This window comes from Mustela lutreola, chromosome X (genome assembly GCF_030435805.1).
Source record: "Mustela lutreola isolate mMusLut2 chromosome X, mMusLut2.pri, whole genome shotgun sequence".
NCBI lineage: Eukaryota > Metazoa > Chordata > Mammalia > Carnivora > Mustelidae > Mustela > Mustela lutreola.
Window position 1 is genome coordinate 112293234 of NC_081308.1, and position 27996 is coordinate 112321229.

Genomic DNA, 27996 nt, shown 5'->3' on the forward strand with positions numbered 1-27996 from the left:
AGTAATTTTTTAAAAGACTTTATTTATTTATTTGACAGATAGAGATCACAAGTAGGCAGAGAAGCAGGCAGAGAGAGAGGGGGAAGTAGGCTCACTGCTGAGCAGAGAACCCGATGCAGAACTCGATCCCAGAACCCTGAGATCATGACCTGAGCGGAAGGCAGAGGCTTAACCCACTGAGCCACCCAGGTGCCCCTTATAAGTAATTTTTAAAATCATCTTACTTTCTTATACTTTCCCAATTTTCAACAATGAGCATGTGTTGTTTTTAAATTTAAAAAGCACATTAAGGGTGTGAGGGGAGGGGGATGTTTGTTTGTTTTTTGGGTTTTCCAAATATTTAGAGGTAGAAAGGAATCTTTGACATAATATAGTGGTTCTCAACCCTATCAGCCCCAATCCTCCATGGTAGATACAATATTTTGTGACGCACCCTTTGCCACCCTTAAATGACTTTCATAGGTAATATTACCTGCTTATACACATAATTTCCAGAATAGTAATGTAATACACTATTATAATATAAAGGAGAAAAAAGGGAAGTTTGTTTAAGATAATATATATTTCAATATGCAAATGCCTGGGCAAGACTATACTGAAAGATATAATAAAGCAGTCAGAGGCTTCCACTTACATACGTAGATTCACTGTGAATGCAATTGCTACAAAGAAAGACAAATACAGGTACATTGCACTGGCGACTTAAAAATCCATGAATGGCACTGTGTTGGTGACATGATTTTCAAAAGTCACAACTCTCGCTAAAGTTCTGAATTAAATAAAATACCATCTTCTCTCCATTTATACAGTTGTTGCATTCCTGGAAATTCAGTGTGTATACTGAAATTGTACAAACAAGGGCACCTGGGTGGCTCATTTGTTAAGCATCCAACTCTTGATTTGGGCTCAGGCCATGATCTCAGGATAGTGAGACTGAGCCCCTCACTCCGTGGGGAGTCTGCTTGAGATTCTCTCCTTCTCCCTCTGCCCCTAGCCCTGCTTACTTAGTCTCTCTCTCAAATAAATAAATAAATCTTTAAAAAATAAATAAAATTGTAAAAACATGTTTTGTGTTGATTTGTAAAGTAATCAGGCCAAACTAATTACACCAGGTTTGCCCACTTACACTGATGTCCTATAGGACATTTGAAAATTTACAGATACAGATTTCTAGTTCCCATTCCCACTTCATATTTATCCAAATTATGAAATTCACAATGACTCTCTTTTTTGTGAGTTGGGCTTGCATCCTTTAAAAGTAATGATATTCACAGTTTAAGCTTTTGATACTATTTCTAAACCCTACTGCCTAAAAATAGCAAGTGGTTCCTAGAATGTAATCTTTTTTTTTAAAAAAAAGATTTATTTATTTCTTTGAGAGAGAGAGAGCGCGCTCATGTGGCATGGGGGATAGAGGGAGAAAGAGAATCCCAAGCAGATCTCTTGCTGGGTGCATAGTCCACGACTTGAGAGCATGACCTGAGCCAAAACCAAGAGTCGGATGCTCAACCGACTGAGCCACCCAGGCACCCCTAGAATGTATTCTTAAAACTGATACAGATGCTTCTAGATTTATTGAAAGCATTGCTCTTCTTTAGTAGCACCAAGCATAAGGGCAAATTATCGGTTTTTTGAAACCATTCACTGTGATCCCTTGGTGATTATCCCTAGCCTGGCCCCATTCTCGGAAGTATTAAATGAATAGAGCTGGAAGAAGAGGACTAATAGGGCTAGGCCATGGGGAGAGAGAGGATGCTAGGTTGCAAGGGTACCACTTGCGCCAAGCTAAGTAGTCCCAGAGGAGTACCAGACACAGGACAGGTCCCTCTCCCTGCCCCACCAGGCTGAGGGCTCTCTCAAAGGAAGGGGGTCAAAAGGTGGGAGACGGGCTGGTCACTCACACTAGGCACAGGGAAAGACGTGAGGCAGAAGCACAAAGAAACAGACATCCCTGTATTTCTAAAACCATTCGAGTCTCCTTCATTAATTGGCTTCACCCCAAAAAGAAAGATTTCTTTATTAAGAAATACCAGAGAGTGAAAAACCTACCACACATACACATTTGTAGATTCACACAGAAGTGCAGAGTTTTACATATTAAATTGCATTTAAGTTAGAAAATAGATTTAAAAACAAAATACTTTTTTTTTCCGCAACAAGGTAAAGAGATTTGGTCAGTAGGAAAAGGGACCTTAGGGGCAAAGGCAGGAAGGGCAGGGCAGGAAGGATGGAATTTAGCTGCTACAGAATTAGAACCCACATCTGCCACTGGGAAAAAATGCGAAGGGGGAGATGACACTCTCTGCTAGGGCAAGGAAGGCCCCCGGAACCAAATGGACATGAAGAAATGGTCCCAAATGGCCAAATCCCACCACTCCTTAGGGGCTTTGGATCTGTGCCAGCCACCGTGGCCTGGGGAGGTGGGGTACATAGGAAACTTAAGGGATGGAGAGGAAGGGGAGAGGTGGAAAGAATGTCAGGTATTGAAAAGAGTGAACAATTTAAGGCCTATTCCCCAGGGAAGAACCAATTCTTCAATCCCCTCTGTGATCCATCACTCAGACTAGGTCCCAGCTGGTACGTGGTATGAATGGGACAGATCTCCAGGCCAAGGCCTTAAATACAGAGGGATTATAAAGGGAAATAAAGAGGGCAGGGAGTATGAAAAAAGCAGAAACTTTTAAAAAACTGATTTTACACTAGAGATAAGGGATCTCCAGGTTTACCCTTCATCTCAGAGAGAAAGCTCTGACAGACCTCAGGGTCAGCAGAAGAGTGGTTGAGGTTAAGTTGAGTGAGGAGAGAATCTGTCCTAACCCAAAAGAAAAGATGGGCTGAGACAGGGTAGGCTGAGAACTGACTAAAAAGCGGTTCATCTGAGTGTCAGGTTAACTGGAAAAACCTAACAACTTCCAAACTCTTGAGGCTTGGCCTTATTTTGAACTAACTAAAATCTAACTACAAGGGTAAACCTGAAAGATACACAAAAACAATGGGAAAGTGGAGGGAGATAGGAGAGGAATCTGAGTCCGTCAGAGCCAGTCTCTCCCTAAGGACTATTACACTCAACCCCTACTAACAAAGAAAATAGGAAGACATACAGAAAAATCTGGAAGCAGCCAAATTTCATTAATTTTAACTAGCTAGGAAGGGTGAGATAGGCATTGGTTGGGGTCTTGACTTTAGACCATTTAAAAAGAAATATATACCATCACTTATAAAAGATCACTAACAAAGTATTTCCAAGAGGAGGCCCTGATGAACCTGCTTCAATAACCAAGACTCATTTGCAATTAACAGCATCCCTCTGCATAAAAACAATATCCTAATAAAGAACAGGTATTTTTCAGTAAATATAATCCCCTCTGACCCTCCCAATCTTGTTAACACTGTATATTGCCTTGAAAGCCCTTTTCTCATAGCCCGGAATAAGGTAAACTTCAGTCTGAATGTGGTATAGATCAATGGAGAGTTTGGGAGCTATCTCTTCAACACAAGGGCCCCCTAGAAAATGGAAGTATGGGTAGTAACAAGCAACCCCTTCAACCCCCACCCCCACCCCAACACAGACATCCACAACCTCATGGTGGTTCTTGAAATGGAAGGGGGAAGGAGGAGGCAGGCAGTTTGCATTAGACACAGTTTAATCACCTTCAAATAGATTAAAAGTTCTGGTTTACACTTCCCCCCCCTCCCCGTAAGTCATCCAGACAGGACCCTGGCTTAGAAAGAGAAAAACACAGGTGCTTTAGGAAATATAGCCACATATAATACATAAATCTTCTTCCCTGAAATAGAGCAGGTCCTGAGCAGAGCTGACTGGGGGCCATGGCCCACCCCCAGGATGAAGCGGCTCTGGGACTCTGCCGGTGGAAGTGCTGGAAGAGCGGGGCTTGGAGGAAGCCCCCGTGTGGTTACCAAGCCCGAGGTGGGCCAAGGCCTTGGAGTGGGTTTACCCTGGAGGGCAGCAGTGCTGGGCTTTCCCTCCTCACTCAGCCGAGGCCTAATGGAAGTACTGGTTATTCTTTTTTTTCCTTTTTTTTTCTTTTTTGAGGGGACATAGGGGGAGAGGAGAGGAGAGGAGAGCCTCTCTGTGCCTTGGTTTCCCCATTTGTGCATTCAGGGCCTCTACAGGCCTCACACAGGGAGTCTGAGGGGGTAGTGTTTAAGTGAGCACTCCGGCTTCCTCTGAGGAGAAGGAACCACCAAAGTGCAGACTTTTATTACTGCCCTTCCTGCTCCTAGTGGGAGCAGGAGTCAAAAGGAAAACAAAAGGGGCTAACGAGAAAGGAGGAGAGGTGAGACAAAGAGTGCACGGGGCCATGCCATTGGCATCTCATAAATTCTTACTAAGGATGGCACAGGTATTAAAAAGTTTCCGGACAGTCTACAAGAAATGTGAATTGTTATCTCTACAGTAACTACTTACATATATCTAACTGGAAGAGTGGGGCCTGGGTGTTAGAGAGTGGGCAGGAGACAAAGGAGAAGCTACATGAATAAATACAAGTGGAAGTTACCTGCCCCGTTCCTGAAAGGATTTGCTGGCAATGTTGGCACTTTGTAGCCAGGAGCATCCTCCCAGCCCACTCTCTAGCCTCTTCAATTCTGAAGGCCCCAAGGATCTAATTAGGATTCCCTGGTCAGGGTTGTCTGTGACTGTCTCTGGACTCAGGACATGCAGCAGCTTGAGAGGATCTGAGCCGGTCTCAAGAACCTTTAACCCCAGAATTGGCCCAATGATCCCAAGCAGGAGAGCTGGGATCTGGAGGAAACACAAGGGAGTCCAAGGAGACTCCGTGGCTGAGGCCATGGAAAGCCAGTGCCGGGGCCCCAGAGACCCATTTGTCCAGTTACCAGAGGTGACTGACATCTTCTGTGACTGCCTTGAGTCCAGAAATTAAAAAAAGCTTGCAGCAAGAAAATGCCAGTGTGCAGTTGGGTGAATAAAGACCAAAGGAAAACAATAAAAGGGACAGCTCACTTGCTCTCTGTCTCAGGTTTATCTTCTCCCCTTAAATCTCTCACAGTCCTAATTAAACACAAACAAAAGTCTCTTCCATAGATAGGCTACTTCTCAGCTTCAGTCACCTCCTGTGGTGGCTCTGGGGGCTCCGGGGGTGGCATCTCTTCAGGAGTGCTGGTGTCCTCCGGCATCTCGTTTGGGCTCAGATGTTCTGTTGGGGCCTGAGAAGGAGAACGTATCAAAATCAATCCAAAGCTCTCAAAATCCAAACAGAGATAATACATAGATACTGAACTCTTCCTCTGAACCCATCAACCAGACTGATGCTCCAGATACGTAGCCTCTGGCAAGCAAACTCTGAACCAAGACTGAACTACAGTCTTCTCAACAGAATTCAACTGAAGTGTGAGTTTTCTTCTTCGTTGTCGTGGATAGATGTTTCCATTATTATTCATGATAATAATAAAAGGGGGCACAAATAATTACCCGGACCCCTGCACCTTCACAACAGAATGTTATAACATACTTATCTAACGAGGCCTGACCCAGTGGTTCTCAATCTTTTTATCCCCTCTAACACACAGCTCACTAGAACAGTGATTCTAAACCAAACAAGGTAGGCTGGCAAAATCTTCAGATGGTATATGTGGTTGGAAATGCCCCCTGAGCGATTCTAAAATACTACCCTGTCCTACATTCAACTTAGCGTCACTAACTTAGATTGTTATGATTTAAGATCAGATTCATCAGAAAAATTATATTCAAAATGAGATAGTAATATATAAACAAGAGTTTGCTTTACTTAAAAAAAAAAGAAAATTGAAAATTTAGGAAAGGCAAAGTAGAGAACAATTATTTACTTTACAGAAATCAGTCACTTTTTTAAAAGTAGGATTCCAAATAAATAAATAAATAAAAATAAAAGTAGGATTCTGTTTGAAAAGAATGTTCAAATCTACTAAAAATCTATTAGAATAAACAAGTTCAGGAAGTTTTCAAGATATAAGATCAATATAAAAATCAGCTGAATATACTCCCTATGTACAATTCAAAAATGTAATTAGGAAAATAATTTCATTTGCAATAACACCAAAAAGGATAAAATACTTATGAATAAATGTAACAAAAGTAGTATAAAACTTACACTCTGGGGGTGCCTGATTGGCTCAGTTGGAGAAGAGTCTGAGCCCCACGATGGGTGTAGAGATTACTTAAATAAATAAAACTTGGGGGCGCCTGGGTGGCTCAGTGGGTTAAAACCTCTGCCTTCAGCTCAGGTCATGATCCCAGGGTCCTGGGATCACGGCCCACATCAGGCTCTCTGCTTAGCAGGGAGGCTGCTTCCGCCTCTCTCTCTCTCCCTCTCTGCCTGCCTCTCTACCTATTTGTGACCTCTGTCTGTCAAATAAATAAATAAAATCTTAAAAAAATAAGTAAATAAATAAAACTTAAAAAAAAAACTTATACTAGGGGCTCCTAGGTGGTTCACATGATTAAGCATCTGACTGTTAATTTCAGCTCAAGTCATGGTCTCAGGGTCATGAGATGAAGCCCCACATTTGGCTCTGTGCTCAGCACAGAGTCTGCTTGAGATTTTCTCTCCCTCTTCCTCTGCCCCTCCCCCCACTCTCATGTGCACGCTCTAAATAAATAAATAAAATTTAAAAACTTATACTCTGAAAAACACAACATGTTGAAGAAATTAAAGAAGACCTTAAAAAGTGCAGACAGCCATGTTAATAATGGTTTAGAAGATTTAATCTTACTAGAGAGACAACACTCCAAAAATAAAGTATAGATTCAATGCAATCCTCATCAAAATTCCAGTTGGCTTCTTTGTAAATTGACAAGCTGATCCTAAGATGCATATGAACATTCAAGGGACCCAGAACAGCCAAAACAATTGAATAAATAAAGAATAAATTTGTACTACTCACACTTCCTAATTTCAAAACTTACTACAACACTACAATAACCAAGACTGTGTGATACTGGCACAAGAATTGATATATTGATCAGTGAAATAGGACTGAGACTCCAGAAACAAACTCTTGAATTTACAGTCAACTGACTTTTGACAAAGGTGCCAAGACAATTCAATGGGGAAGAAACAGTCTTTTCAACAAAGGATACTGAGGCAACTGGATATCCACATGCAAAAGAAAGAATCTGAACCTCCTACCTCACACCATATATAGAAATTAGCTCAAAATGGATCAAAGATCTAAACATAAGATCTAAAACTATAAAACTCTTGGAAAACACAGAGGCATAAGTCTTTGTGACCTTGGATTAAACAATGGTTTATTAGATCTGACAGCAAAAGCCCAAGAAACAAAAGAAAAAAAAAAATAGATACATTGGACTACGTCAAAATTTAAACTTTTCTGCTTTAAAGGACACCATCAAGAAAGTGAAAAGACAACCCGCAGAATGGGAGAAAATATTCACAGATCATATACCTGATAAGGGACTAACACAGAGAATATATAAAGAACACTTGGTACTCAACAATAATTAAAAAAAAATGCCCAATTTAAAAATGGATAAAGGATCTGAATAGACACTTCTCCAAAGAAGATACACAAACGACTGATAAGCTCACGACAAGATGCTCAACATCATTAGGGAAATGCAAATCATAACCATAATGAGATACCACTACACACCCACTATGATGGCTGGAACCAAAATGGCAAATAATGACAAGCGTTGCCATGAATGTGGAGAAACTGACACCCTCATACACTCACGGTAGGGGATGCAAAAAGGTGCAGCCACTTTGGAAAATAGTCCACCAGGTACTCAAAAGGTTAAATATAGAGTTATTACATGACCCAGTGATTTCACTCCTGGGTATACACCCAAGACAAATGATTAATATCTGTCTACACAAAAACTTGCACAGGACAGTTCATCACTGCATTATTCGTAATAACCAAAAAATGCAAAGAACCCAAGGTGGAATGTAAATACAAAATGTGGTATTATCCATATAAGGGAATATTACTCAGCCATATAAAGGAATGAAACAACATGGAGGAACCTTGAAAATATTAAGTCAAATAAAAGAAGCCAGACATAAATGACCACACATGATGTAATTCCATTTATATGGAATGTACAGAAGAGGAAAATCTATAGCAAAAGAAAGTAAATTAATAGTTGCCTAAGGATGGGGTTGGGGGAACTAGAAAGAAAAGAGAGAGTGACTGCTGATGGGTGCAGTAGTTTGGTGAGGGATCATGAAAATGTTTTAAAATTGATTGTTGATTGAAATTGAAATTGATTCAATTGATGATTGAACAACTCTGAATATGCTACAGTGAGCCATAAAGGGGCTTTACGAGACAGGCCCTACTGGTAAAGGGGCTTTAAACAGGGATTTTATAATATGTGAATTACAGCTCAATAAAGCTATTATGAAAAAATAGAAATGTCAAGGGCTGCCTGGGCGGCTCAGATGGTTAAGCATCTGCCTTTGGCTCAGGTCATGATCTCAGGGTCATGATCCCAGGGTCAGCCCCACATCCGGCTGGCTCCCCGCTGGGTGGGGAGTCTGCTTCTCCCTCTGCTCCTCCCCGCTGCTTGTGCTCTCCCTCTCATAAATAAATAAATAAATAAATAAATAAATAAATAAATTTTAAAAAGAAATGTCAAATAGTAACTTTTTAGGAACATACTTTGTAAAGCATATCCTGAGCAAGAGAACTGGGAGATCTTCTACAACATCTGCGTATGCCAGGGAAGAAGCCCCCTTCTACCAAGATAACCCTCACCCCTGTCTTAGGTCTGACAGCACTTTAATGCTTTCCTCCTCAAGTCACTTTTCATAACATTGAGCAATGGCATATTTTCTGGTCTCACATCCCCACTAGACAATGAGCTCCTTGAGATCAGGGACATTGTTTGTCGTGTTCACCAGCATATCCCTAGCACCTAGCACAGTGACTGGCACAGAATGTCTAAGAAATGATTAGCTCTTAATCCACCTCAAGGGCACAAAGATCTAAAGACAATGTCAGGGCAGAAGCAGAGACAGTGAAGCTGGAATGACTGGACATGAAATTGCCTAATTATATTTCAAAGGTATAAATTAGCCTACACCTTCTATCACTGACTCAGCTGTTAGGTCAGGAATACTTACTGGGCTCTGTGGCAAAAGGCTGCTACTGGTCTCTTGAGTACTGGGAGGTCGGCTTCCACTTTCCTCCAGTGGCAAAATACCCCTTCGGTCCAGCACACTGAAGGAGAGAGGACCATTAATAAAGCACTTTGTACTCACCCCTCCACCCATCTGCCCCAACCAGAACCTCTCTGTGTGTGCTAGAAAACATGAACCTGCCCTTTAGCAGCCTAGTGTTTCCTAGCACATGCCTCCTGTCTTCCATGGTTTTTTTCTTCAACAGACCAGGGAACACCACATTAGGCAGGGAACAAACAAATAAGAATGAAAGGTCATCTCTTCAAAAAAAAAAGGTCATCCCTGTGGTCTGCGGTCCATGTAGATACGGCACAAGGGATAATCCCCAGGAAAGCCCATTTGACCCCAAAAGGCCACAGTCAGAAGAATGCATCAGGGGCACCTGGGGGGCTCAGTCAGTTAAGTGTCCAACCCTTGATTTTGGCTCAGGTCATGATCTCAGGGCCCTGAGATCGAGCCTCCGTGTTAGGCTCCCTACTCAGCGGGGAATCTGCTTCAGGATTCTCTCTACCTTTCTCTCTGCCCCCTCCCACCCCACTTTTGCTCTCTCTCTAATTAAAAAAAAAAAAAAAAGGATTCATCAGGCCAGGTAATAGGATCAGGTTGAACTGCTTGTCCCAAGAATCCCAGAATCTTCTAGTCCGCTGAGTACCTGGGGGGCAAGGGACCACACAGCACTTCACAGCAGTTCTTCACAATGTTGCCATGGCTATAGGGATTCTGAACACGATTCTTCCCTGTCCATGAGCCTTTGATCTGCAAGATAAAAGCCAAGGCCTATAGTAAAAAATATGTTAGAGAAACACCTGCAGCATGGAAAGATGAAAAGCTCTGGAGATGGATGGTGGTGATGGTAGCACAACAACATGAATGTACTTCCTGCCGCTGAATTCTACATTTCAGCATGGCTAAGACAGTGTATTTTATAATAGGTATATTTTACCACAACAGGAAAAAAAGAAATACTCGCATAGCCATAGAAAAATATTGACAATCGAGTGAAAAATCAGAGGCTGAACGGCATGTGTTATTTCCAATTAAAAATACAAAATATATATTCATCTAAACAAACACAGGAACAAGTCTGGAGGACTACAAATCATACCATTAACAATGGTGAATTTAGATAAAAACTTAAAAAAACAAAACCATGGTGAAATCCAGGAGGTAAAGTTACAGGGACTTACTTGCTGTGATTTACTCATCTGCATTTTCTGATTTTCTACAATGAACATGGATTAATTGGTAAGTTTTAATGGCTGAGCCACCCAGGTGCCCCTTAATTGGTAAGTTTTAAAAAGCAAGGATTTATTCAATGCAACTGTCCCTCTCCATTCCAAATCCAGAGGCCCTAACTAGCCTGTAAGGACCTATACCAGCTGAAGACCTTGTACCCACTTAACCACTGAACCTCTTCTTCCCAAAAAAAGCAGTGTGCTTCCTCTTCCACACACTGGATTTAACAATCTCCCAAACCAGCTTTCTATCTGCCTTGACCTACCCAGCCCTGGAGACTCAGTTCTCGGGCAGGTAATGGGAGCACAGGCTTTGGAGAAGGAAGAAAACGCGATGAAGAAGAGGAAAAGTTGACTCACGTCTTCATTTGTTGTCTGGTTGAGAGCCACGAGGAAAGTGTGAAATCCAGTCAGTCCCACGACGGACCACAGTGTGAAGAAGCAAATAAGCACTTCTAGGACAGTGAGGTGATGCTAAGGAATGTTGAAGAAGCTACACCAGGCAACTCAATGCCTCAGCCTCATGGCAACAATCATACCGACTTTACCTCTCAGAACATATATCAGAAATGGCCAAGTAGCCATATATAACAACAGATGAATTCTAAACTCATCGGATATATGAAAGGTAAAGGACTCCTATTTATTCCCTACGAGTAGCTGTCTAATGTTTCTGGTGTTTTTAAGTGTTTGTTTATTCATCATTAGCTCTTTGAAGAGAAAGTTTAGAAGAAGGCCAAAGCTAAATAATGTTGGCCTTCACTGCCAGTGGAAAATCCATCAAAAAATAAACTTTATAAATGAAAAACTGGTGGGAAAAACAGAACGTGACTTACAGAAATCCCATCGGAATCTCTTTCTCAGAAATGCAACTGTTGTACAAAATAAGCCTGAGCTATAACAGAAAGGGGGGACTTCGGTCAAGTGATGTAAGAGGTGTACTGAAACAAACACAGCCCACTAGAGGAGGCAGGGCTGAGCCTGGGTCAGAAGGACTTGGGAGGGAGGCAGTGGAGAAAAGGGTGAGGGAAAGACCTCCCTTTAAGCCCTGGTCATCTTCCATTCTGGTTGCTACCATTAAGACTACATTTTTTTTTAAATTTTAGATCTTGGCACTCTCTAACAGATAAAAAATGAGATGGTGGGAGAAATGCAGAGAGAAAGCCTACTCGAAACTAGTTTAAGAGGGCGTCACAGGGACATACTGCCAGGGGAGGATATGTTCCAGGAGTTTCTTTCAACGTCTCCAGGAAGCCAATTTTCAAGGATTCTGTTAAATTGGGAGGGCAAGTAGAAAGAAAAATCAATGACTTTGGTAAAAAAATGCATATTTATCCTAGTACCCACTCATTTCCTTCCCTCCTTATCCCGTGTTACAAGCTGCTAAGAGATTAAGCCCTCACTCAAACAAGGGACTCTCACCTACAAGCTGGCAGTATCCTCACTAAAGAGTTTACATTCTCACTGCGGGACCTGGCACTGGACTACAGAGTCTGGCAGAAGTCAAGCTTCCCGCTCCCCTCCCTTTTCCTGAGCCCCCAACTATGGGCATGGATGGGGAATATTCATTCATAGATGAAAGAAATCAGAAATATTCAAGAAAAATCCTTTCTCCTCATCAATCCATCAACCTAGCCTTGTTCAAAATCCAGCTGAGAACTCATCTCTTGATGAAGAAGCCTCCTTTAACTCCACACCCCATCTGGCTTTAGGGTGACTTGGTGTGTGTGCATGTGCGTGTGTGCGCACACGTGCGTGTGTGCACATGCATACATGTGGGTGTGTATTTTCTGTCTCCCAAAGTAGACCACGACCTACTGAAAGACATTTCTCTTGTATAACCACTTCTACCACCTGGCACAGAGCAGGTCTTAGAAGACAGAAGAAAGGATGCGGAGCTAAAATACATCCTCAACCTTTGGGATCACCTCAGAAATGCCCACTACTCTGGGTACAGACCAGTAATCAGAGCCTCGGTCTTCAGTAGAAGGCCAAGGACAAGATCAACATTCTCAGGAATATGGATTGATGTGAGCTGAGGTTTGGCGCTAAGCTTGAGAGCAGAGGGTAGTATTCATTTCTAATTGGTCCTAGGGTGCCTCTGCAATGGTAAAGTCCCACCAAGAAACCCAACCACTCCCCTCAGCTCTCAAAATGTTTTCCCACCCTTCACCAACAGACACTGCCCTGCATACTCACTGAGAGCCACATAGACGATGTTGAAGGCGAACACATAAATCGTGAGGAGGGAGAGAGATAGGATAAAGAGGTAGAAGTAGCGGTAGTTCCTCTTTCCAACACAATTCCCCACCCAGGGGCAGTGATGGTCGAAGCGCTCTGTGGGAGAAAGAGAGAGTCCAGTGTCAAAGCCTCCAAAACAAAGCATAGCATGCCCTCCACATAGTGCCTGATTTAGAGACCCCCAAGATCACTGCCGATTTTGATTATAAAAAACACTGGTTTCTATTTTTCACAATGTTTTCAGCCATTTCATTTGACCCCCACAATCACTCTGGAAGTCAAGCAAAAGAAGATACTCTTTTCTTACATTGCAGTTGAAGAAACTAAGGCACTGAGGGGTCAAGCAAGCTGCCCCACTGCCAGGTGACAAGAGATTTTGCTTTTCCAAAGAAAAATCTTAGGTGGACTTACTAAGTTCAGGAAGAATAAGTAGGTGAAAATAGCCAAGGAAATTTTGAAAAATGAGTAGTGTGGTTTTTCTTAACCTCTAGCTTAAAAAAGATGATAAAACTACAGTGGCACCTGGGTGACTCAGTTGGTTAAGTGTCGGACTTTTGATTTCCACTCAGATCAGGATCTCAAGGTTGTGAGATCCAGTCCCACACTGGGCTCTGAGCTGGGTGTGGAGCCTGCCTAAGATTCTCTTTCTCCCTCTCCCTCTGCCCCCTTCACCTCTCTAAAAAAGTTTTTAAAATAAATATAAAAACAAAATATAACAAAAAAATAACCATAAAGAATAGATGAGGGGTGCCTGGGTGGCACAGCCTGTTGAGCGGCCAACTCTTGGTTTGGACTCAGGTCATGATCTCAGGATTGTGAGATCGAGCCTCAAGTCAGGTTCTGCACTCCACACAGAGTCTGCTTGAGATTCTCTCTCTCTCTGCTCCTCGGGCTCCTGCTTTTGTTCTCTCTCTCGAAAATAAATAAAGTCTTTTAAAAAAAGAATAGATGAACACTTATCCACTGTACAGATAAGGATTTTCTAAGTAAGCATAAAATTAATAGAGGAAAACACAGATGTTAAAGAAAAATATACCTGATTCCATAAATCTTAAAAATATTTTATACATGTTAAAAATACTATAAAAGAATATTAAACAGGGAAAAAATGGAAATATATGTCAATTTTGTACCTTAGTATTTGAGAAAACCTTACAAATCAATAACAAAATACAAAATACTCCTTCAAGAAAATAGCCAAAGGGCAAAAACAGTTAAATACCACATAACCATATATTTAAATGTTTTCAGATTCACTAATAATTCAGTGCAATACTAGTATAAAATAAGAATTTTGCCTATCAAAATAAGAATATAAAAAAAATAAAATAATATCCAGTGCTGGTAAGAATAGCATAAAATAGATACTAATATACTCTTTGTGGGAGTATAAATTCAGAGAGCCTTTCTGAAAAGCAATGTGTGTATCAATGGCCATAATAAAGCTCACACCCCTTAGGCAAAATAAATCCATTTTCAGTAGCTTCTCATAAGGAAATAGAGATGTGTACAGAAATTTAAGTTTAGTAATTTTTTATTAGATTTTTTATTGTGGCAAAATATATAATACATAATTTGCCAATTTATTCATTTTAAGTGTACAATTCAGTGGCATTAATTACATTCAGTGTTGTGCAACCATCACCACTACCTATTTCCAAAAATTTTCACCAACACCAAAGAGAAGCTCTGTACCCATTAAAGAGTAACTCTCTATTTTCCCCTTCCCCCAGACCCTGGTAACCTCTAATCTTTCTGTCTCTATACCTATTCTAGAAATTTCACATAAGTGCAATCATACGGTATTTGACTTCTTCTGTCTGGCTTCTTTCACCTAGCATAATGTTTTCAAGATTCATCCACATTGCAGCATATATCAGCACTTCATTTCTCCTTATAGCTCAGAAATATTCCATTGTACGGATATACCACATTTGTTTATTCATTCATCTGTTGTTGGATGTTGTTTCCATCTTTTGGCTATGGTGAACAATACGGCCATGCACACTGATATACAGAAATGTTTGAGTATCTATTTTCAATTCTTTTTTGGTGTTTTTATGGACAGAATTGTGTCGCCCCCCCCCCCCAAATTTATATGTTGAAGCTCTAACCTCCAATGTAACTGTATTTGGAGACAGGGCTTCTAAGGAGGTAGCTAAGGTTAAATGAGGTCATAAGAGTAAGGCCTTAATCCCGTCAGACTGGTATCCTTATAGGAAGAAGATGAGACACCAGGAGTGCATGAGCACAGAAAACTAGCCATATGAACAGAGCAAGAAAGAGGCCCCTGCAAGCCAGAGACAGAGACCTCACCAGACATCAATCCTGTCAGCACCCTGATCTTGGACTTCTAACCTCCAGAACTGTGAAAAAATAAATTTCTTTTAAGCTCCCCAGTCTATGGTATTTTGTTATGGTAGTCTGAACAGACTAATTTAGATACACACACACACACATCCAAGAGTGGAACTGCCGGATCATATGATAATTTCATGTTTAACTTTTTGAGGAACTGCCAAACTGTTTTCCACAGTGGCTGCGCCATTTTATATTCCCACCAGCAGTATATGAAGGTTCCAATTTCTTCACATCCTTAAATTTAATCATTTTGATTGCAGTGTAATAATAACGAGTAAAATGGAATAGTAAATAATATTTAATTAGAGGAAACTACCTAAATAAACTAGAATATAGCCATATGATGGATTATGCAGTCATTAAAATAATATATTCAAAAAATATTTATTAAAGATGTAGAAAAACGCTCAGGATATAATGTTAAATGACAAAGGCAGGATTAAAAACTGTATCATGTGTGGGGTGCCTGGGTGGCTCAGTGGGTTAAAGCCTCTGCCTTCGGCTCAGGTCATGATCCCAGGGTCCTGGGATTGAGCCTCGCATCAGGCTCTCTGCTCAGCAGGGAGCTTGCTTCCCTTCCTCTCTCTCTGCCTACTAGTGATCTCTGTCTGTCAAATAAATAAATAAATTCTTTAAAAAAAAAAACTCTATCATGTGTGCTCTAACTTCCAAACAAGCGACAGTGGAAGGAGATACAGAAAAATGGAGAGTAAATTTGGGATTAAGTTTTATTTATACTTGCTGTACTTCCCATATTTTCTACAATGAACATGTGTTATTTTAATGAATAAAATACAGCATTTAAAAAATGGGCTATGTACTGGTCAAAATTAAGACGGTAAGAATGGTACATCTCCTGGCTAAATGGCTACAATATATCTTCTCAGCAAAGGATAAGAATATGTGGAAAAGACACATCCAACTGATTAGGGTAATATCTGGATCAAGAATTACAGACATTGGGGCACCTGGGTGGCTCAGTGAGTTAAGCCTCTGTCTCTGGCTTTGGTCATGATCTCAGGGTCCTGGGATCAAGCCCCACATCAGGCTCTCTGCTCAGCAGGGAGCCTGCTTCCCGCCCCCACCTCTGCCGGCTGCTCTGCCTACTTATGATCTCTCTCTCTCTCTCTGGGTCAGATAAATAAATAAAATCTTTTTTAAAATAAAATTTAAAAATTAGAAAAGAAGAATTACAGATATGGCCTCACTTCAAGCAAAACTGCCATATAAAAACATTGAAAACTGTAGATTTATACAGATACATTTTTACTGTATTTTATATTATTTTTTAAGATTTTATTTATTTATTTTATGGTGGGAGGGGTGGAGGGAAAGGAGACAGAGGATCTCAAGCAGACTCCATGCTAAGCATGAAGCCCGACACAGAGCTTGACCTCACGACCCTGAGATTAATGACCTGAGCTGAAATCAAGAGTTGGACCCTTAACCGACTGAGCCACCCAGGCACCCCTACTATTTTAAATCATACTTTTTCTTTTTCTTTTCTAAAGATTTTATTTATTTATTTGACAGACAAAGATCACAAGTAGGCAGAGAGGCAGGAAGAGAGAGAGAGAGCAAGGGAAGCAGGCTCCCTGCTGAGCAGAGAGCCTGATGTGGGGCTCGATCCCAGGACCCTGGGATCATGACCTGAGCTGAAGGCAGAGGCTTTAACTCACTGAGCCACCCAGATGCCCCTTAAATCATACTTTTTCTGATAATATAACTAATATATGCTCATCACAGAAAACTCAAAAGAAAAAAGAAAAATAGAGGAAATAAAATCACTCATAATTCCACAACCTATAGATAAGAAACTATAAGCATAAGCATTCTGGTATATTTCCTTGCATATATCTTTATATATATATTTTCAACTGTGTAACTGAGATCACACTATAAATGTAGCCTATCTCCTATTTTATTTCATTTAGCTTTCTTTTTTTTCTAAGATTTTGTTTATTTACTTGACAGAGAGACAGAGCGAGAGGGAACACAAGCAGAGGGAGTGGGAAAGGGCAAAGCAGGCTTCCCGCTGAGCAGGGAGCCCTATGCGGGCCTCCATCCCAAGACCCCGGGGTCATGACCTGAGCTGAAGGCAGATGCTTAACGACTAAGCCACGCCAGCGCCCTTCATTCAGCTTTCTGATCTGAGATTTCCCCACAAGTCTATTGCATGGATATCCCACAATTTATTTGACCATTTATCTACGGGTGGTCAATTAGGTTTATCCAATTTTTCATCATCATGATAATCCTGAGGTAAATATTTCCATACCTAAATCTTTTACCACATCCCTGATTATTTTCTATCTAGGGACCTATCCCTAGAAAGAGAATATTTTTATTTTATTATTTTCTATCTAGAGATCTATCCCTAGAAAGGGAATCACTGGCATCAAAGGGTATACATATTTTAAAGCTTTTATGAATCTCACTAGGTTGTCTTCCAAAAAGTTTGTTCCAATTTACACTTCTGTCAGGGTAGCACTAAGCATTATCAGGTTTTATTTGCTAATGTTCTAGATTTTAAGAGACCCTGTTTTAATTTTTATTTCTTTGATTTTTAGTAGGGATGACCCTTTTTCATGTTAACTAGTTAATTACCTTTCCTATTTTACAAACTGTCCATATTTCTACTGGAATGTTAGTGCTTCTTTTTAAAAAATCAAAGTTCTTTATACTTAAGAATATTAATAAGGAGAGAAAAGTCTTTATGAAAACCTTCACATTAGGGGCGCCTGCATGGCTCAGTGGGTTAAAGCCCCTGCCTTCGGCTCAGGTCATGATCCCAGGGGCTCTCTGCTCAGTGGGGAGCCTGCTTCCTCCTCTCTCTCTGCCTACTTGTGATCTCTGTCAAATAAATAAATAAAATATTTTTTAAAAAAAAAACTTCTTATCAGAACTTCTTGAAATATCAAGCTTCCTAGCTAATTTAAAACAAGTTTTAATTTATAAAAGTCCTATCTACATACAGATTTTTACCAAATAAAGTAAGCTTTATCTTCCCAACATTTGCCCAAAGAATTGGCTAATAAGAAGAAAGCAATGTACTCAGTGAGGCATGTTCCATGGCATATACAAAGAGTCCTAGAAGTATGCTTGGGGAGCCTGGTGGCTCAGTCAGTTAAGCATCTGACTCTTGGTTTTGGCTCAGATCAGGATCTCAGGGTCCTGGGATCAACCCCGAGCTCTGTGTTGGGCTCTGTTCTCAGGACAGAGTCTGTTTATCCTTTTCCCTCTCCCTCTGCTCCTTCCCCCAATCCCTACCCCGCACACATGTGCACTTGTGTTCTCTCTCTCAAATAAAAAAAAAATTTTTTTTAAGTATGCTTATTGGTAAGGTAAGGAGTTGCATATTATGAACAGACATATTTACTGCCTGTTTCTGATCTTTCCCAGGGTTCAACACACAGTAGGCAGTGATTACAACTAAGCCACATATATGCAGACAGAAGCACAGACCCATGTACTATGCATACCCACCACCCTTGCAACATCGGCAGAGAAAGATGAAATGACAGTTTTGGAATCAGACCTACTCCAGTTTCATATCATATTAATTACATGAGCCGGCACAAAGATGCATCACCTATTTCCTCATCTGTAAAAAGGGGATAATACTCACCACATGGGGTTCTGATGAGTCTTAAATAAGAGAAAGGGAAAGCACTTAGCACAGTGCCTGGGATATAGTAGGAACTCAATAAATGCTAGCAACTTTCTTCTTGGGAACACTACTTCTTACATATCCCTTCCTTCCCTGATGCTGCCCTCCAGTGGACTAGAGCTCTCCTCCCCCCAAGTAAGGCAGGCTCCACTTGAAACAAATCCGGATTTGAAAAACAGGTCAAGTTTACTTCCCCCTTTATCAAAAAGGTTTTTTAAATACATTTCAGACTAGAGGATATTTCAATTATGATATGATCTATAGAAGTACAATTGATCTACAGCTGTTCAGTACCTTGCTTCCTAAAGTTTCCTAACTAAATCTAGCTTATTTCCTATCTAAATCAATCTTCCCACCACTACTGATTCTTCCCTAGAAAAATAACCTTGACCCTCTCCTTCAGTTCAGCCTTTCCCCCAGACAAAGCCCCTTCGGTTTTACTCACCCACACAGTTGTCACAGATGCTGCAATGGGAGGCCCGGGGAGGCCGGAAGATCTTGCATGTATAACAGTATTTCAGCTTTACAATCTGGTTGTTGATCTGGAAATTCTTGATACGAGGAGGTGGTCGCTGGCCCTGGGGCACTGCACCATTGGTAGCTTCTGTAGGTCAGTAAAGACAGTTAATATCACTGCCAGTCATTATTTGAGCCCCAAAGTCTCACTTCTCCAAAAGCAGAGGGAGCAATCGCCAGTTCCTTAGGCCCACTGTCTTTTCTAGACTAGCACTGCCTAAGGGCACTGTCAATATCATCAAGTATCCCATCAAATTCCACTGAATACCATGCAATTCTTTTCTGCATATGTGAAAAGAGGTTTCTTCATCTTTTTCGGCAGATTACAAAGAAAAACTTTTATAAAAGAAATAAAAATGGCTAAAAAGCATATGAAATGAAATCATTCAAATTCACTAAGAATCAAAGGCATAAAAATCAGCACAAAGATGCTGTTACCTCCTACTATATTAACAAATATTAAAAAGAATAAAAATGGGATGCCTGGGTGGCTCAGTCGGTTAAGTGTCTGCCTTCAGCTCAGGTCATGATCCCAGGGTCCTGGGGTTGAGTCCAGCATTGAGCTCCTTGCTCAGTGGGGAGCCTGCTTCTCCCTCCACTTGCCTCTCCCTCTGCCTGCTGCTCCCCCCTGCTTGTGTCCTCTCTCTCTCTCTGACAAATAAATAAAATCTTTAATAAAAAAATAATTAAAATACCCAGGATTGGCAAGGATGGGAAGGTATTTTTATACATAATCAGTAAGGGATAAAGCATTGGCTCCCAAAACTTTAAAGGCATATATTTTTTGACCCAGCAATTCTGTTTCTAGGAATTTAACAAAACTACAAAGAGATACACAAAAGATGTTGATGGAAGGATATTTGTCACAGAGTCCCTTTTAACAGTGAAAACCTGAAAATAACCTCAGTGTCACAGGGGATTGGCTAAGTAAATGCATGCATAGGATGGAATATTATGCAACCATTTAAAATGATGTAGACAAGTGAATGAAAACACAGGACAATATTCACAATATATTGCAAAATGAAAATGTACACTAGAAGGCATGTAACATGCATAAAAGGATATTATCTTGCAAAAATAAAATATATGCATAAAAAAGGCTGGTAATACTTAGAATCAGAAAAATAATCATTTAAAAATAAGAGTAATGCATGCTTATTATAAAAGTTTGGAAAAAAACAGAAGATGTATGTAAGAAAAAAAATCATTGATAGGCTCTCAACTCAGGAATATGTTTTGGTGTATTTCCTTAACAGGTAAATAAACATTCATGATTTTTAAAAATTTGAGATCACATTATAAATATAATTTTGTATCCTCTATTTTTTGCTTAACACTATATGGTGAACACTTCTCCATGATTGTTAATTTCTCTTCCAAAAAATATTAATACTGGCAATATAATATTCCATCATATGTACATACTATTATTTATTTAACCATTCCATATTGTAGGGCATTTAAATGGCCTCTGGGCTTTTACTATTTAAATGATGTTATATGAAAAAACTTAAAATGTTACAGATAAAGTTTAAATCCCCTCTGATCACCACCCCAATTTCCACCTCCCCTTCTCAACAATATATCCATATGTTGGGGCACCTGGGTGGCCCAGTCAGTTGAGCATCCAACCCTTGGTGTCAACTCAGGTCATGATCTCAGGGTGGTGAGACTGAACCCCGAGAGTTGGGCTCCAGTCTTACCTTGGAGTCGGCGTGAGGTTCTCTCCCTCTCCCTCTGCCCCTTCCCCCACCTCTCTCTCAAATAAAGAAAATCTTTTTTAAAAAAGAGAATATATATTATTTAATATGCATTAAAATTAATTTCTAAAACAGAAAGAAAAAAAAGAAAAGCATGTTGAAGTCTGAGCAGTAATATATGAAGTTGCTGGCATTAAAACAGCTAGGCCCACATTAAAAAGAAAAAAAAAGGAAAAAGAAAAAAATGACATGCTGAAAATCCTTCTACAGTAATTTGTATGAATCTGATTATTTCTTTAACTAAACTCTAAGTGAAGTGGAATTACTGTGTCAAAGGGTATGAATCCTTAAAGCCCATATTGCTTATTGCTAAAATGCTTCCCAGACAGATTGTATCAATTTGCACGCCCATCCATCTGCAGCATATGAGAATGCCTGTTTCCTTGCACCCTAGATGTGCAGGGTAATTCTAAAAACAGAATAATTTTTCAATTCACTTTGATTTTAAAAATATCTGCCATATGGAACTTTTTTCCTTTTTTTGCGGAGTAGGGTAGATGCTGTGAAATCAAACAATAACAGTGTGCCACAAGTCTTAAAAGGATGGGGATAGCTCTTCATTAGAGAATGATGTAAGTACCAGCATGCCACCTTAATATTCCTTTGCATGACCTTTACATGAACGCACTTGTGAGATAGAGTTCATGGTTCATCCTCCCCATGAGGCGCTATGCTGCAATGGAATCACAATGTTGTCTTCTGCCCCAACCTCCATGAACATCTGCCCCATCCCTCCAGCACAGGGATGAGTGCAAATTGACAAAAACTTGCTAACATAAACATACAAATGAACGCAAGAATGTATTCTTCTACGGAGAGAAACATGCTAAAAGGAGAGGTCACAATGTGACAGCTCAAGCGTGGGCTCCAGGCCCAGTGATCTGGCAAAACAGAACTAACCTTGCTAACACCTGCTGGGAGATGCAAAAGACAAGTCAAGGCACTGCCTTGACCTTCAGTTTCTCCATATGTGAATGGAAAGATGATGATAAAAGAATAATCCCAGATGGCGAAAAGATGGCACACACAACTCTCCCTCCTCCTATCTTACTCCTAACTACCCCAGCCTTACCAGGTCTCCCCTGAACTCCAGCTGTACCAACACACCTGGCCTCTGCTTTTTCCCCACTATTCCCACTCTTACCCCATCCCTAAGTAGTTCAAGCTCAGATGTGCACAAACTATGCCCTCTTAGCTCAACTAAAACAGGCTAGAATTCTTCAAAAAGAAATTCACTGAGAAGCTAGAGGGAAATGCAGCTAAAACAAACAAAAGAAATACAAAAGCTTGGACACTTTCAAAGCACTGTAAAGGAGTATCAAATCAACTCATTGTATACTTTAAACTTACACAATGTTGTGTCAATTACATCCTGATAAAACTGGAGGAAAAAACATCAAATGGAAATGGGAGAAAATATTTCATTGATGATAGCATGCATATAAACATTAGGAATAAACTCAATATAAGAAATATAGAAACTAGAATTTAAAACTATAAAAATTTTATTCAAGGGCATAAAATTCAATCTTAAAATAAAGACATAGTATTTTCTTGGATAGGCAGATAATATTATATAAATGTAAATTCTCTCAAAAATATAAATGTAATATAATACCTATTATAACTTTAATGTTTGTGTATTTTTAATTAAAGTAATATAAAAATCAAAAACAATCACCCTAACAATCTAAAGGCTAACCATAGATTGATGGTCCGTGGGCACTGCTTTTAGTCTTATTAGTCTTATAAGTCCTGGGCCCCTTTCTTCTAATCTATCTAGGTTGGACACTAACTCAAGCTACTTGGCTACTGGACTTGCAAACAATTTAGGCAAGCACTGCTGTGGAGTCTGGGAGGCTCCCAGTCCCCATGAGTGTTGATATCCTGGCCTTCTTTCCCAGTGTGAGCTCCTAGGATAGTCCCTCCTCTAGGTCTGGGATCTTCTGGTTCAATCTGTGGAGCCACCCTGGATCCTGGCTAGTGTAGCACTTTATCTTTGTCCCAAAGAGACCTACCCTGAGCTGAAAACTGCACCGTAATGAGCCTGTAACTGCTCCCTTTACCTTCCTAGAATTCTCAGTGGTTCCTGGCATCATAGCTGTCTCCTCCCACCTTGTGTATTGCCTTAAAGCAGGAGTTCTTGGTGGGGCCCACGACTGTGCTTCAAAAGATCTGTGAATCTCTGAAATTACATATTACATCCCAAATTATATGTATAATCAAACATAAAAGAATATTTTTATGAAAAGAAGGCTTATAGCTTTCATAAAAAAAAATCAAATGAGTTCATGACCCCTCAAAGGTAAAAAAAATCCCATCCTCTTAGGAAGAGTGCAGTAAGACAAACCCTTCCTGAGACACAACCCAACACAAGAAGAATGAAGCATATGGCTTTCAAATCTTGCTAACCCTGCCTTACCAAAACCACAGGGTAGCCATGATCTCAGATTCAGGATCTTACAGGGAAAAGGCTAGATATTATTCTTAGTCTGCAACTACTATTATGATTCCACTCCTTTAGTGATTAAAGTCACCACAGCATCTTGCCAGCTGGTTAGAACACTCACCTATCTCCATTTCTATGAAAGCTGCTTCATCTGGTAGGGCCCGAGGGATCACTCCAGGGTCACTGAAGCTGGTCCTCAACAGTGTAGCCATGGAGAAAAGGAAGAGCATGGCAGCAAACACAGGGATGGCAGGAGAGAGCTGGACAGCCAGGTAGCGACATCTGAAGAAAGTGGGCGATTGAACATTTAGTTATATCCACCCTATATTGACCACAAACTGTTACCAGCATGTCGATCTGGTCTCTACAATAAAGTGAGCAGTACATGGAGGGAAGAGACCATGCTTTTTTCTTCTCTTGAACTACCCATAACTCCTAATATATGGTTCTTCACATAGTAGGAGCTCAACGCTTACTTGATGTCACCTATAACCTCATAAGACAGTCTCCAGGGAACCCCCATCACCAAGTCCAATTCCTCCTGTCAGCCTGCTGAGGACCACATTTCCTCTGTGCCTTGGGAAAGGCTCACACCTACTAGGGTCAGGGAAGCAACTGAGCCTGGACTTGTAAATACCACAGGTTGCTCTCACTCTGGGAATGTCTAGAGCTTTTCATAATCACTCATCTGGCATTAGGCCTGAGCTCAAAGAGGAGGAAGAAAAGATGAGGACCATTCATGAAGCAGGGTCCCAGCGTCAGAGGGTACCTCTGGCACGCTTCAAGGCTAGTGAAAAGCTTCAGGGCTGCTGACTGACTTTGCAACATCCATCCTCTTCTCTCCTCAATTTGCTCTGCTAGTAGGTACTTAGTGACCTCAGGCAAAGGAAAAAGAAAATTTTATCTCCTCAGCACCTCTTCCCAACATCATGTTTGCTCCCCCTCTTTCCTCATAATTCACCCAGAAAGCCACCCCTCTTCCTCTCTGGATATCCCAGATCTACTCATCTTCCAGGTCCCAGAGGTATCAATGCCATCATTGCCACCATCACAACTTACTGAGCACTCAGCATATACCAGGCACTGCACTAAGCCATTTATATGCATTATCTCATTCAATTCTCACACTAAATCTATGACATAAAGTCTATTATACCCATTGGATAGCTGGAGAATCTGGGATTTAGAGAAGTCTTGCCTCTTCTGAGAGGTCTAGCCTAAGCTGCACTAATCTCTCCCTTCTCTACCGCCGTAGCCCTCACTGCCAGAGCCTTGTATTGTTTCCTAGCTGCTTTTCACTATATTGACCTCGTCTTCCCCAGCTGCACTTTGTAAGAGGAAAAACCTTGTCTTTGTGAAGTAGGAATGTTTGGGTTTGCAATCTGGCTCTGCCAGCTCCTACTTGGGTGACTTAATTAACTTCAGTCTCCTTAGCTGTGAAATGAGGATAGTAATAGTACTACACAGGGTCACTGTGTCATCAAATGCATGAATATAAATAAAGTGCTTAGAACTGCACCTGACACATAGTAAACGTTAAGTAAATGTCAGCTCTTAGCGTTCCCGTCTTACCATCGTGGCTCTGTATCTCCCAGAGCTTAATGCAAGTATGGGAACAAAGAAGCTATCCACAAATACTTGTTGCATCCAGCTGAATTTCAAATAGGAATATGTGATGAGAGTTATCACTGACCTATTTTTATTCTTTTCCTCCTGAGGCACATTTTTTCCTTCAATACAGAGATCTTCTCTTGGAGGCAGACTACAAGTGGATAAGCAAGGGCCAGAGGGAGAGTGGAGAAAGTAAGCTAAGGAAAAAGGCTTACCTCATCGGCATGGGGATTAAGCAAGCTGCTGTCCACTCAAAGCAAACATTTAACCCCAGGTTGTACATTCACTGTAGTTTTGGAAATCCACACGAGATCCTCCCCCTGCCTCCCTGCCACACACACGAGTGCAGGGGTGGGCGGGTGAGAACCAACATAATATTGGGCTGAGCAATTTGTCAGTAGAAGATGAACATATGTAGTGAACTTGCAAAATGATTTTGTGGCTTTTTGTTTGCTTGCCTGTTTGTTTTTAACAAAATCCTCGGTCATAGCCTGATTTTGTATGATTTACTTCCTTCCCCTAAAAGCTAAGGGTAGGAGGTAAAATTTGAAGAACTGAAGGATCTGACTACACACAGGGTAATTAAGGTTCTTACAGATCACTAGCTTGTGGATTACCTTCTTTTCCATTGTTCCACCTTCAGTAGAACAAGTAGCCAAAAAGTGAATTTGGAAACAAAAGTTACCTCTGCCTATCAGGAACCCAGAGGATACAGAAGAAACATTAAGACTCTGTTTCATGAGCAAGCCAAGTAAAATTACCACACTAACAGAAAACAGTCGTCTTTCTAGTCATTGCCTATTTCTAAGATCACTCTTGAAAACAAACAAATTCTCTAGGACTTGAACTGCTCTGGGTGTATGGTCTCCAATAAACAGAAAAATCAGAGCTATCTGATTGGCCACCAAAGGGATTTTAAATCATTTTATTACAGGAAAAAGATACAGAGAAAACAGAACTCTCTTTCCTCTCTCTCTTTCTCTCTCATACATGCACACACACACACACACACACACACACACAATCAATGTTGCCCCCATGCATGAAGGACCTAAGATTAAGTCTCATTCCAACACCTGCTTGTTAACCAGACAAAGGACAACTTAAATTTGAATTATGCTATGCCATCAAGGATAAAGGTCTCTGTAATCTCCACACGGACTATCTTCTGCACCTGCTAAAACAATCCACTCTGTATGTCAACAAGTACACAACAGGCCCATTGTACTGTTCTCCAGAGATGAGGCTATTGGCAGTCAGTTGTCACTAGTGAGTGGGTGTGGCTGGGAAGGCAGATGTGGGACCAGCAGGCCTTTCCACTCCAAGTAAGAGGAAACTTGGAGAGACAGTAGCTAAAACTGCTGTTAATTACAACTTATCATGTATGTCTGTCTTTAATAGTTATGATCAAAAATACCCCCTTAGGGGGCACCTGGGTGGCTCAGTTGGTTAAGCTTCTGCCTTTGTCTCAGGTCATGATTCTAGGGTTCTGGGATTGAGCCCCATGTCCAGCTCCCTGCTCAGCGGTGAGAAGCCTGCTTCTCCCTCTCCCCACTTCTCCTGCTCTCTTTCACTACCTCTCTATCTCAAATAATATAATATTTTTTTAAATACCCCCTTGGATTAATCCCATAATTGCACTAAGCTAGAGATCTGCCTCTGACAGGACCAGGGTATGTGAAAATCTGGTGGCAATTCCCAATATCAACCTGAAAAGTCAGGAGTCTCCTAAATCACTAATTTGTCTTACTGGAAGACTAGATCTGTCATCCATGAATATAAGCTAACTGTTTTTTTTAAATCCCCCAGTATTTTCCATTTATATCACTTCTTGGAATAATGATATCCATATACTTTTTTGAAACAGAACTCTCTTTTATCTTCAGAGTACCAAGAGGCTTTCCCCCTTCCAAAGGGTTCAGAAGTTGCTTTTCTCCCTTGTGAATTTTATAAACACAACCATGTCTCCCCTAAGTCTTCCTTTATGCCACCTGAAGAAATATCATTACTTTAAGCCACCTTCTATCAACCTCTTGATTGGCCTCGGGCTTTCATAGCCAGACTACATGACTGGACTTCCACATGTCCCATGGGCCGCATGGTGGTACTGTCTAGCAGTAACTAGCAGTGCCAGGCTGGGCTGGTGTGTCATGTCCCATCCCCCATCCCTAGCATGCTAGTTCACTGGAGGGACAATGATAATGACACAGACTTTAACTGATAGGAAAAAATTCAAAAGAGATTCATGAGTGGAGTTGGTAAGAAACCAGACAGATTCCATAGCAGGGCTCTGCCTCAGAGACTGGGAGCATGGATTGGTATTCTATACAATACTCTACCTCCAAGTCTTCCTAATAGCTCAGTGCAATCAATCAGCCAACAAGTGTTTATGGTTCTAACAAATGAAGAACAAGAGAAAATAGGAGTTAATTTTGTTGGGAAAAACATAACTAACATATGAAATAGCTGAAGAATAAGATAAGACCAATAATCAAGGGTTAGAATGGTGATTCAGACTCTAAGGACTATAAGTGGTCAGAGAAGAGCTCTTGGGAAGCTGGTGGCTGCTTAAAACTGCTCCCATAGCAGCTGTTAAGGGTGGCTTTAAGGAAAAGCTATGTTTGGAACAGAAGAAAGGGCTCAAGATTAGAGTCCCACTATGGCCCTTGTCCCACATAATAGTAATAAGCCTTTGCTATTAGTCCCCACTGATATGGACAGTTGTCTGTTCTCTTACACACTATCTACTTCGGAAGCACAGTAAACATGCAGAGTCACCTATACTGGCTCAAGGCTCTCGTGATGACACTCAAGAGTTTGCTGAGAGGGAAAAGTTTCCTTGAACACTGAAAACATAATTTAAAATCAGTCTCTAGTTTGACTGCTATGTGAAGGTCAAAGGAAAAGGCATAAGTCTGTTTTGCTCTAGTAGCAAAGGGGAAAATTAACCAAACAGGGACATTTTCAATTCTGAGGCAAT

At 40.8% G+C, this 27996-nt stretch overlaps 1 protein-coding gene across 2 annotated transcripts in view; it reads right to left on the reverse strand.

The window, feature by feature from the left end:
- Positions 1-3626: 3626 nt before the first annotated feature.
- The window catches only part of ZDHHC9 (zinc finger DHHC-type palmitoyltransferase 9), a 32529-nt gene continuing 8159 nt past the window's right edge, over positions 3627-27996 (reverse strand). For both annotated transcript variants that reach the window (XM_059156453.1, XM_059156452.1), the window contains 8 exons: positions 23527-23687; positions 19123-19281; positions 12605-12742; positions 11627-11675; positions 10766-10868; positions 9823-9926; positions 9114-9210; positions 3627-5187 (listed from right to left, as the gene is read on the reverse strand). In XM_059156453.1, coding sequence (XP_059012436.1) covers positions 5071-5187; positions 9114-9210; positions 9823-9926; positions 10766-10868; positions 11627-11675; positions 12605-12742; positions 19123-19281; positions 23527-23687 — 928 coding nt within the window. In that variant the 3' untranslated portion in view covers positions 3627-5070. The remainder of the gene's footprint in view (positions 5188-9113; positions 9211-9822; positions 9927-10765; positions 10869-11626; positions 11676-12604; positions 12743-19122; positions 19282-23526; positions 23688-27996) is intronic.